This window comes from Bison bison, unplaced genomic scaffold, assembly GCF_000754665.1.
Source record: "Bison bison bison isolate TAMUID 2011002044 unplaced genomic scaffold, Bison_UMD1.0 scf7180017864500, whole genome shotgun sequence".
Taxonomy (NCBI): Eukaryota; Metazoa; Chordata; class Mammalia; order Artiodactyla; family Bovidae; genus Bison; species Bison bison.
The window spans coordinates 7,316,754-7,329,231 of record NW_011495059.1 but is presented as its reverse complement, the minus strand read 5'-3'; the positions used below and the strand labels follow the sequence as shown (position 1 = coordinate 7,329,231).

The window sequence follows — 12,478 nt, the reverse complement described above, 5'->3', positions numbered from 1 at the left end:
TTGCGAGCTAGCCTCTGGGAAAGCCTCTTTACCTGCTTGCAACCCCCGCTCCAAGCCTCGCCTTCCAGGTGAGCCCCTCACAGGTATGCCCAACCCCTGAGAACCTCGCCTTCTTCCTCTTCGGCCGCCGGCTGAATGAATGAAGCAGCCCCGCAGATGAATCCTGCCCTCCAGCTTCAGACTCAGGTACCCTAGGTGAACCCTCCTTCAGTTTAGCCCCCCTCCTGAGATCCTCCTCCTTAGGTTGGCCCCTTCTCTTTGATGAATTGACTCCGGACAGCCCCGCCATTTGGTGAGCTACCCCACTACCCCCCTACCCCCCAGTTAAGTCCTGGCCACAGGTGAGCCTTATGCTCTGATAAAGCGTAAGGGGAGTCTCTCTAGAGACTGGCCCAGGTAAACCCTGCCCAGAGGAGCCACACCCCCAAGGTGGTTTCCCCTCCCACAGCCCCAGGAACTTCTCCAGGGGACCCTCTTCTGGCTAGACGAGCCCTGCCCTTTGGAGGATGAGGGGGAATCCAGATGTCAAAGGGAGTGATACACAGCCTTCCCCTGCCCATTACCTCGCCTGGAATTCCTGGGATGGGGCCCAAACCTATTGTTTTAAGGCTTGAAAGAGTTAGTGAAAGTGTGAAAAATGAAATGCACTCACACAGAAAGCAACAATTAACATGTTAGAGAAGTGAGCTTTCACATGCAGAAGTCACAGTGGGGATTAGAACAGAAAAGAATGAGTAGAACACAGATGAAAGTTGTAGGCGATTCAGAACCCACTGAGGAAGAGAAACAAGTCAGAAGCAGACAAAAGACTTGGAAGGGTTAAAGGAAACGAGGTTAGTCCTAGTTCTTCAGTTCCTGGGGGCAACAGCCAAGGCTTCACTGAGAAGGTAGGCTGGGAGGACTGCAGCCATGGGAAGAGAGCAGAGCAGGTGACAGGAGCAGGGAGTCTCCTTGGCGAGGACAGAAGGCAGGGAATGGCCTCCAGGTGGGAATTCAGGACACCATGGGCTGTTTCTAGGTCTCACCCTCTCTGAGCCTTTTTCCCTAGCTTTAAGGAAAGGGGGCTGAGCTGGATGATCTCTAAGATCCCTTCTAGTCCTGACCTCCTACAATTCTTGAATGATCTGTGGGCATGGAGGTGGGAGAGGTGGGCAGGACCAGGGTACAGGCCTTGAATGTGAGCAAATTGATAATAGTAGTACAGGCATACTTCAAACCACGGTAATACAGAGAATATCCCAATAAAGTGAGTCACATGAATTTTTTTGTTTCCCAATGCATGTAAAAGCTATGTTTACATTCTAGTCTATTAGGTGTGCCATAGCATTATGTCTTTTAAAAGGTACATACCTTAATTTTAAAATGCTTTATTGCTGAAAAATGCTAAGCATCACCTGACAACTCAGGGTTGCCACAAACCTTCAATTTGTAAAAAAAAAAATTCTGCAGAGCACAGTAAGGGGAACTGCAATAAAAGGAGTATGCCTGTAGTAACAGTAATGGGGGCCATCTGTTAGCACTTGCTGCTCTCTGGGCTCTCTGCCTGCCCCAGTGCCCTTTGCATCTCTGAAACCGCCCCACAGCCCCAGCAGACAGGCATGGTGACACCCCCACTTAGAGGTGAGGAAACTGAGACTTACGGGGTGACAGCTTACCCAAGATCACCCTGGGAGGAGCCTGGGTTCCAGTCTAAGTTTGTCTATATCAAGGGCTGAGCTGTTGGCAGCTTGGATCTTACTTTGAGAGCAGTGGTGCAGAGGAGACTCGTGGTCAGGTAGTTGTGAGAAAGACTGAAGCACCGAAACTGTGGGGGAAAAGCGGTGAGTCTTCAGGAGCCTGGAGGAGGCTACCTGGACGTTCTGTCAAAACTGATGACCTTTGGGCAATCTTGGCTGGAGGTCAAGGCTTGTGGGCCTTGACAGTCTCCTCTGTCCAGCCTCTGGAATTGCCCCAGGCCTGCAGAGGAAGGCGCTGTAGAATTGAGCTGGTGTGGAGTGCCTCTGGTTTGAAATAGTCAAAAGCGAGCTTGTGCTGCCACCTCGTGACTACAGCGGACATGACCAATGAAAGCCGCCTGCACCTACGAGACTCACAAGGCATCCAAAAGCTAGGAGCTCTCCCCTTGCTCATCACCCCTCATACTACCCAGGCTGGCAGTGACTTCCATTTTCCCCTCTACCACTGGATAACCTTGGCCAGTTTTCCCACCTCTGGGCCTCAGTTTCCCAGGCTAAACAAAGAGGAGACTGAGCCCCATCTGCTCCCCATCCTCCCCAGGAGTCTGGACCGCCTGGATTCCGTGGACATGCTGCTGCCCTCCAAGTGTCCGAGCTGGGAGGAGGAATACAACCCTGTCAGTGACAGCCTCAATGACTCCAGCTGCATCAGCCAGGTGAGGGCGGTGGGCAGGCAGAAGGCCAGTGGGCTGGAGAGAGCCCCGACTCCCACCCAGGGGAAGGACCAACATCCAGGTTCAGCCTCCGCTGAGTAGTCCCAGCATGTCTGCCCTGTGCTTCTGTTTAGTCTTGGTTCCTGAAGCTGTCTGTGCATGCCTCTTCCTCACTGACCGTCCAGTGCCTGGAGAGCAACCCCAGGGCCCGACACTGATGGCCTGAGCTGTGGCCACAGAGGGAGGGGTTGCACTACTGCTGTCCACCCAGAAGTACCGAGGACGTGGAACTGGAGACCTGGCTTTGAGTCCCAGTCTTGTCACTGACAGTGTAAACCCAGGTCAAATCCCCCGCCCCCCTTCCCGGAGCCTCAGTTGCCTGACTTATCACCAGAAGGTAATCTTTCCTATTTGAAAGGGTTGTGAGGCATCAGTGAGATAATAAACACAGTGTGCTCAGCACAGGGTAGCTACCTTGATGGTTCGTGCTGCCATCCTGCTGTATGACTTCCGGCAAGTTGCTTCTCCACTCTGGACCCCCATGTCCCATCTGCTTGGTGGATAGCTGGGCTTCCAGGACCCGGCCAGTTCTGCCAGTAATAGTGGTAAGCACGCTGTGCTGTTAATTCTCTCAACCATCAGCTCCTGGATCCCTCACCACCACCCCAGAGGGTCCATACCCATATCCCCATTTCACAGATGAGGAAACTGAGGCCCAGATAGGTAGGATCACACAGGGAGGAGGAGGCGAAACTGGGCAGAGATGGACTGTCAGGCCCAAACCTGGACCTCAGTCCCTACTGTGCTGTGCACAGTACTTTACCATTTGCAAAGGGATAGCCAGGCAAGGCTCGAGGGCTCCCTCCACAGTGTGAATGGGGGGACGAGGCCCAGAGAGGGCAGACACCTGCCAACGGTAGCACAGTGAGGCAGCAGGGACAGTCAGGTGCAGACCCAGCTGCCTCTCTAGGCAGGAACAGGCCCCAGGTCTCACTGCGTGCAGCCCCACTGCCCGGGCTAATGGACTGCTTAGAACTTTTGGACCTCAGATCCCCACCACACCATTATTCCTAGCCTGGCCAAGCTCTCCCCAGCCCCCCACCCTCAGGACTGTCATTCCCAGACTCCAAGGAGACTGACCTCAGATGGGGGGTGAGGTAGAGCCCCCCCACCCCAGCCAGGGGACCCTCTGCCCCTCCCATCCTCCAGGTCCCACCAAGTCTCACCTGAACAGTTGTGCTGGCCTCTGTGCCTGTCACCTCCAACCTATTCACGGTGGCCAGAGGGAGCTAGCAAAAGGCAGAAGTCAGATCACGTCACCTGCTCCGCACCATCCCATAGCTCCTGCCTACCCCCAGGAAAGCCAGACCCGCGAGGCCTGGCCTCCCTCTCAGAGGTAATCTCTGACATATTCTGTCACCGGCCCTGCTCCTGCCACACTGGCCTCCTTTTGCTGCTTACATCCCTCATTCCTGCCCCAGCCTCCCCGTGCTTGTTCCTCCCTGGGAGCACTCTTCTCTCAGATCTTTGCACAGCTGGTTCCTCTGTGTGATCCAGGTCTTGGCTCAAATGTCACCTCAGAGAGACCTGCAGTATCACTTCCCACCTCAGGGGTGCCTGGGGCCCTGTTCCCTTACCTTGCTTCATTGTCTCAACAGCACTTCGCACTATCAGGAATTATATTTGTTTGCTTATTTATTTGGTGTCTGTCTCACCCTTAAGACTGGGAGCTCCCTGCAGATGGGGCCCTTGCTGTCTTGTCCCCAAGCAGGTGGCACGGGGCATGAGGTGTGTGCTGGATGGACAGTGCCCTTCCCTGTCTCTCCCATCCTGTCTGTTCTCTCATCCCTCAGCTGTCTTGTCTGTGTCCCTCTGCTTTTCTCTCCTCTCATTCACATTTTTCTCTGATTCTCTCCAGTACGTCTCATCTCCATGTTTCTCTCTGGGTCTGTCTGTCTGTCTCACATGCACCCTCTCCATCCCCCACCTGGCCTTGGCACTGGAAACACTATTTTGTCCTTTGGCCACACAAAAAGGTATATGGAATCAGCCAGGCTGGGGACACCACCAGTCTCTCCCACTACCCCCTGCCTAGCCCCAGTTCTCTTCTGGCCTAGAGTGCTCTGAACCCCCAAACCCTCACCCTGTGAAGCTTGAGTGACCTGAGCCACATATGTGGCCTCAAAGTCAGAGATGTCCAATTCTGTCTGTATCTCTGAGCCTCAACTCCTGCCAGGAGAAGCTCCCCTCCCACCAGGCACTGGACTGGGTAAGCCCTGACCAGGGAAGAGAAGCCTCCAGGTTCTTCCCCTAATCTATAGATCCTGGGAGGCTACCTGCCCAGCTGACAGGCAGCAGAGAGGACATCCATGGTCCCAGAAGCCAACCCAGGAGAAACATGTATAAACCCAGTCTCAGAAGGAGTGAGCCTCCTATCCCTGGAGGAAACCAAAACCTCCTAGTAAGTGGGCCCCAGCCAGTCTGGAGAGGAGGTTAGACCAGCCCCAAGTTCTCTTGTAGCCGAGCCTGAAGACCCCTCCCCAGCCCCCAGCCTCGGTCTCCCCATAACCCTCCCATCTCTTTCCTGCAGATTTTTGGACAGGCCTCCCTGATCCCCCAGTTGTTTGGCCACGAACAGCAGGTCAGTATGTTTGCCATTCTCTCACCGCCCCATCCCAGAGTCCAGGGCTGGGCCTAGGCACCTCAGTGTCCTGGCCCCTAACCCAGACAGCTGCAAGCAGAGCTAGCACCAGGAAAACCTCCTCCAAGGAGGATGGAATTGGGGCTCATATTGGCACCTGGACCTTTCACTCCCTGGCCCTGTCACTTCACTTCTCTGTGCCTCAGTTTCCTCTTCTCAAAAATGGAAAAGAATGAGTTAGGTTCTATGGATGAGGCAAGAATAGCCCCACGACATTAGGACAGCATTGTAATCAACTCTACTTTTTAAAAAAGAGTAACCCTAGGATAAGGGAAGGCATATCCTGAGAGATTCTAGCTCCCTCCTTGTCTTTTCCCCCAAAGCCTGGGAAAGGCCAGGCAAGACTGTTCTATTTGGACAGATCAGGGGCTGGGGACATTGGTCTCCATGTTCCAGGCCCCAGATCCTCTGACTTATCTCTTTTCTTGAATTCCATCAAGATTTTTAAGGATGTTAGGGTTCTGGAATGAATGCAGAGACTTTTCAAGTTTACCAAAGTTGGTGAAGATGATGCTGGTACTGGCACTGTCTGCCTGTCCTAAGGGTGCCCGGGGGTAGGATGCACACACATCTTACCCCCAGAAGTGGCCCTTTCCTCCCCCCATGCCCCATCCCCAAGGCCACATGCCCTACAGAGTAGAATTAGGACTGGCCCTACATCTCCTGATTCCAGCCGTGGATGCCTGATGCACCTCCCATCTTCATTTCGGAGTTCCTCTTGATCGCACTGATGCAGAGGGTCTTTGGGGAGCCCACAGTGGGCCAGGTGATCTCTTCCTTCCTTCAACAGCCTCATGATAAGGGTGTGATGTTTCACATATAAAACCTCCAGGGGAGGTTCCCTACACACAGTGTACCCTTAGTGGTACACATACCAACAGCACTAACCAGCTGGCCTCTCCCCCAAGAGCTTGGGAGCATCTTAACCAACACTCACAAATCCTTGCAATCACCCCCACAGAGCTTCCTGTGATAACAGATACAGGTTATCAGGTATTTACTTTCCCCCCAACACTCTTCAAAGCATGCGATATGAATGATCTCATTTAATCTTGACCATCATTCTGTGAAATCTGGTCTCCAATTAGCCCCCATTTTATATATGGGGAAACCGAGGCACAGAGCAGTTCAGTGACTCGCCCACATTCATATTGTGAGAAAATGATGGACCTGGCAGTGAAACTCTGGCCGTCTAGCTCCAGAGCTGGGCCATTACTGTGCAATCCCAAAGCAAGACCTCATTGCCCTTGGCAATCACAAGGGTCTCTCAGTATACCTCCCTCAGGTTGCAATTTTGGAGGATAAACACCTATCTCTTTAATACCCCCTCCAGGTGAATTCTGGATATGTCACATGGCCTACATGTTAATTTATCAGTGCTGTCTGATAGAACCTGGTGATAATTAGAAATGTTCTATAATCCATGCTGTCCAATAAAGGTAGCATGAGCAAGTGCAATGTGGCTGGTGTAATTAGGGAACTGAAATTCTTAAAAATTATATTTAACTTGACCCTAGATAGCCACACATGGTTAATTGCTACCATATCGAACAGAGCAAATTTAGCCCTTTCCAAACATATACTCTAAATTGGGTGATGATCCCACTAGCCAATTTACCTGGTGCAGGACCTGATAAGTTCACAGGCGTTCCACTCCATTTAGAGGAGGAAACACTGGTCTAAAGGATAGGGCTGGCCTGAGGTCACACAGCAGGTCCAGGGCAGAGCTGGCCCCAGGCCCAGCCTCATCTTTTCCTCCACGTGGTGGAGGAAACTTTTGCCCCCCTGCCCTCTTGCCCCCCTGCCCTCTTGCCCAGGTGTCTCCCAAGACCCCTAACCAGTGTCCATCTTTGGCCAACTCACTCCTCAGCTCATACTTTGTGATCCCCAGGTACCAAGATGGCCTGAGACATGGGTCAGACAGACCCTTCCAGAACTCTTGGAGGGTATATGTATGGTGAGGCCCCTCTATGCTCACAACTCCAGCTGCAGATTTGTAGGATCTTGAATGGTTTTCTCTAGAAGGACACTTAGAAACCATCCAGATGAGGTTGAGCTAAAGGAGAGATGGCAAATAGCACATATACCACCATTCTCCATATTGCCCATGGCAGACATCACTAATCGATCCTCACTGCCACGACCCTCATTCCAGTATTATTTTCTCCCACCAGACTATTGCATCGCTTCGTCTCTGGCCTCTGCCTCCATTCCACACCCTCTATCCAACATCCATTCTATGTCACAGGGCTAGATTAATCTTCCTTAAATACACATTTGGAGTGTTGATTCTGCTACTTCCTCACTGGGTGTACCTGGCAAGTATCTTCCCCTCAGTTGCCTTCAGTTTCTTTGCTTATAAAAATGAAGGAATTGGACCATAAGATGGTAAATGTCTAGCACATCTACTGCCACCTCCCCATTCCAACCGTCAGGGCAAACATTACTAATTGAGTATAGCCTTCTTTCTGGTTGACTTCAGATGTGACCTCAAAATCTATTAGTTAATCAGTCTGAACACATAAGATATAACCTAGTTAACATCCTAGAAAGTATATTGAACAGTTTCTCCTCCATCTTAGAGATGGGAAAATTGAGGCCCAGAGAGGTGAGAGGGGCTGCCTATTTCTTAAGGGCTCCCTCTGCCCATCACATGCCCTGAGTGAGATGGGAACAGGAAGGTGGGCTGAGTTGCAGCACCAGACTCCAGCTCTGCAGCTGAGCCCACCACCAGGCACCCCCATCCCTCCAGAATGGGTGGAGATGGCCCCTGATGCCTGCTTTTGCCCGGACAGGTCCGGGAGGCAGATCTGAGCGACCAGTACGAGGCGGCCTGCGAGTCGGCCTGCAGTGAAGCGGAGTCGACTGCGGCTGAGGCTCTAGACTTGCCGCTGCCCAGCTACTTCCGCTCCCGCAGCCACAGCTACTTGCGCGCCATCCAGGCGGGCTGCTCGCAGGAGGAGGACAGTGTTTCCCTGCAGTCCCTTTCCCCACCGCCCAGCACCGGCAGCCTCAGCAATAGTCGCACACTTCCAAGTGAGTACCGAGGTGGGGGCGGGACTTGTTCGTTTGTTTTGCCAGGGGGCCCCTGGGACCGTGCCTGGTGGACTGCAGGTGGATAGGAATCCATAGTGGGCAAGCCAGGAGTGGAGGGGTGGTTAGGCAAAGCAGGAGCCCTTGGGGCTGAACTTCCCACCAATTGGTAAACTGGAGCTCAAATGGGGTGTGGGGGAGGGGGTCACAGAGAGAGATGTCAACACTGGGAGTGGGGTGAAGAGGTCTAGCTTGTGAGGTACTTGGTGGCCCCTGGGTCTCTAAAACCCTGATTCAGAGCAGCCTCCTGCTGGCAGGCAGAGCTCACCGAAGCCCTACTTACCGGTTTGGATTAGTTCAGGTAGGCAAACCTGTGGGGAGAGTGGGACCCTGCAGGGAAGAGAATGGGATTTACACTGAGCCATTTCAAAGGGGTGAGTTTGCAGGTGTCTCTCATATTCACAATCAGGGACAACCTGTCCTTCCTGATACCTGTTCTGAGTTCTCTGACAATAACCCAGGGATGATCAGAGAAAAGGGGGACCCTCTCTCCCAGAGCAAGCCATGATATCAAGACCAAGGAAAATCATAGTACAGTTTCTAGCTTAGTAGACAGAACTTTGATCTCACTCTAGCAGCAACTTTTCCTCCCCGAGCTTCAATTTCCCCATCTATAAATTGAAGCATAAACCAGACGCCAGAGAGCTCTCCAGCAGATGAAGTAAGTCTGTGCCTGGGGAGGCTTAGGTGGGTAGGGCCTTGCACGTGGTAGGAGCTGACAAGTGTAGTTGTTATTACTGGTTCTCAGTCTTGACTTGGAGCCTCCTGACAATCAAAGGCATTTGGGGTTGGATTATTGTAGGAGAAGACACTTGCTTCAAGTGCTCAGTTGGTGTTTAATATGATCAAATGAGCCTGAATCTCAAGGAATTCTATACACAAGAAACCAGCTTATTGACTGGAATGAACTTGGCTGGGGACAGAGCAAGAAACCACTGTGTTTCACTATTGCCTTTCAAATCATGGGTGATATCTGGGCAGGTTCCTGAGCTTTTCCTATCCCTTTTAGACCTTAAGGAACAGTCTCGTTTTCAGATATTGAGAGTCTGGCCTCATGTCAAAATGCCAGGCTCATCCACTTCAGACCTCATGGACCTGGTAGCTAGGGCTTGACTGGGCTGGAAAGCCCACAGTGGGGAGCTGGGCATGGTGGTCAGTGTCTCCTGGGTTCCTTGTTCACCAGTGGCCATTGCTGGTTCCTCCAGTGGGAGGGGAAGGTCGCTAGCGCAGGGGTTGTCTAGCATCAGGACTTTTCTGTGGGACAGATGCCACTTGCCGGTCTTTCTTTTAGAAAGAGGGCCTGAAGGCCCTCATGATGCCTTCTCTCCTGGCCTGGGCAGACCCCCTCCAGGCCACTGCTGCTTATCCCCCTCAGCTTCTCCATGCAGTGGTCCCTCTCCTCCCCACTCAGCCTCTTTTTGCCAGGGGACCTGCCCCTGCCAGGCAGGCTTCTTGGACAGATTCCTCTGACGACAACTCCAGCCCTACTGTCTCCTCAGCTCAACTTAACCTATATGACAGTGGGGCCTGTGCCTTGCAAAACTCTGAAAGTACAGGGTGGTCTGCTACCCCCTTCCTTCTAGCTAACCCTGCCAGCCTCTCCATTTTAGGAGTCTCAAGCAGGCATTGGGGTTCACATTGCTTGGCTTCCAAATCCAGGGAATCTCTCTGCCCGACTCTCCCAGGTACTCCATTCCAGTCCTCTAAGAGCTTTGGGTGGGAGGATCAGATTCTCCACATTACCAGGCCCAAGAGAAGTTCTCTTTCTTTTCTTTTTTTTTTTTTTGGTGGGGGTGGATGTGGGGGCACGCTATGTGGCTTGCAGGATCTTAGTTCTCCAACCAGGGATCGAACCCATGCCCCCTGCAGTGGAAGCACAGAGTCTTACCCACTGGACCACCAGGGAAGTCCTGTAAGGGAAGTTCTCTAAGCAGAAGGTGAGCGTGGGGAATCAAACAGCACCTCCAACGATTTTGTTCAAATAAACCCTCATTCACCAATCTCCCCCTACCTCATTCACTCATAAATGGGCTGAGGTTGGGTGATGGGCTACATGACTCAGAACTGTTTGGAACCCTGTATTGGTCAAGTATTGATACAACATTCCTGCATAACAACCACAAATGAGGTATAAAAAAAAAGTAACATTTATTTCTTTTGCACCTCTGTGGTCAGCTGGAATGTGCTCCACATGTTTCTCACCCTCTTCCCGGGACCAAAGTGTCCTCCTGGGATCAGTGGCTTTGCCAGGCCATGTTCTTCCTGTGGTGCTGGCAGAAGCGGAGGACAGCAAGCCTAACTACACAGGCACATTTCAAGGTCCTTGCTTGCATAATATCTACAAAAATCTTATTGGTTGAAGGGGGTCATATGACTAAGCTCAAGGACAAGGGATGGAGAAATACCCTCCCACCTTTGTGTAAGAAACTGATTTATATGGTAAAGTGTGAGGATTGAGGAAGGGGTGAAGAATCAGGGTCAGTAATTCAATCTACTGTGGTCCACTTTCTTGGCCACGTTTAGTCCTGTCACTCTTACAGAAAATACCCTTATCCCAAAGATCCTGAAAAGTCTCATTCAACCATAACATCAGGATGTCATGGTACACCTGAAATTAATACTGAAAATCAACTATTCTTCAGTAATAAATAAATATATTTTTAAGGAAGAAAAAAGATCTCATGATCTGTGTCAAATCTGGATTTGGCTCCTCTTGATTGAGGAACCTAAAACCTAAAAAAGAAAAAAAAGTATCTACCTCCTACCTCCCAAATACCTCCTCTACACACACACACACACACACACACACACACACAGCATGCATTGGTGAAATAGGGACAGGATGACTTGCAGGTCACATTCTTGTTCAGAAGGAGGGGAGGAGGCTCAGAGACTTACTGATCCATGGCCATTGTGAAGTCCCTCTTGGCAAATGTTGGGCAAATACTCTGGGAGAGGGAATATCTCTTGATGAGGCCCAAGGTCTTGCTCCCTGGGGTTGATTCCCTAAGCCATGTTTTTCTATAGCTCTCTGGAAGCCCTTCCTTTTCCATTAGCCTTTTTTGGCCTTGTCTAAAGGAAGCACTGGAGAATATAGGTCTTTGGGCAGTTGATGAACTGTTGTTGCCTGCTTCCTGCCTGAAGGAAGTTAGGGACCCAGATGTCTTTTTACACTTTGAATGGTCTCAGTCTCTTTAGCCTAAGCGATCATTGTTTTGGCCACACACCTCCCTCAAACACTTTATGGGTTTTCTATGTATTGTATTCCACTTAACTTCCATGTTGCAAAAACTACACCATTAATTTTTAAGTTATGACAGTCTCTCTCTACTCAATTATGACTACTTTGGGTACATCAGGCTTCTATGGGGCCATGCTCTAAAACTTTCTGGAAGCCCTTTTGAGCAGCTGAGAACATCTACTAAATGGTACCTTATTATTTTCAAGTATTAATAAAAGATGTTGTAACCGTGCTCTTGATTGGATCTGGCCCATATGTTATATCTTAACTGGTCATGACCTTGGTTTGGTCTTTGTCCCCAGGCTGCATATTAATTTGAGACTGATTTACTGGCTGGAGAAGTGTTGATTGATTTATTTTCCAACTCAGCCAAGTTCTGGGCTCTCTGTATTCCCTCTAAACACTCAACACTCCCTATGTCTTTTATGAATTCCACTCTTTCTTGTAAGTCCTTTTCAAATCCAGCCCAGAGGCACCAGCTCTTGCTTTCAGCATTTACCTGGAAACCATCTTGCCCAAATCCATTGGTTCTCTTCAAATTACTATAGATGGACAGTTTTACCAAGTATTTGTTTCTCCATAGTGCAAGGTCACCTTTTTTCAAGCCTCCAGTAACAACTCACTGCGCACCACTTGGTCCCAGAGACAGTTCTACATATTTTCATTTTTATTGCTCATACACCCTACTCTTGGTACCAATTTCTGTATCTATCAACTATTATAACAATAATGCCATGGAACAAGCAAGCACATCTAATTTCAGCAGCACCCAATAATACACATTTGTTCTCATTCATGAGCTTTCCAGTCACCTAGTTTTGCTCTGCACATCCTATATCCTTCTCCTCCTGGGACGAAAGTGCATTCCGGGAATCAGTGCCCAAGCCATGCCATGTGCTTTCCACGGCGGTGGCAAAAGTATAAGAGGGCTAAGCCCACTGTACAAGCACATTTCAAGTCTCCTGTGAACATCTGGTTGGTCAAAGCAAGTCACGTGAGCCCAAAGCCAAGGTCCAGGGAAATACACTCGACCTTTTGTGGGAGAAACTGCAGT

The 12,478-nt window shown here is 50.6% G+C and overlaps 1 protein-coding gene across 1 annotated transcript in view; it reads left to right on the top strand.

Annotated features, from left to right (window-relative positions):
• The window catches only part of DLGAP4 (discs, large (Drosophila) homolog-associated protein 4), an 89,771-nt gene that overhangs the window by 5,247 nt on the left and 72,046 nt on the right, over positions 1-12,478 (top strand). Inside the window, exons 5-7 of the mRNA XM_010829248.1 lie at positions 2,278-2,392; positions 4,980-5,030; positions 7,886-8,126. Coding sequence (XP_010827550.1) covers positions 2,278-2,392; positions 4,980-5,030; positions 7,886-8,126 — 407 coding nt within the window. The remainder of the gene's footprint in view (positions 1-2,277; positions 2,393-4,979; positions 5,031-7,885; positions 8,127-12,478) is intronic.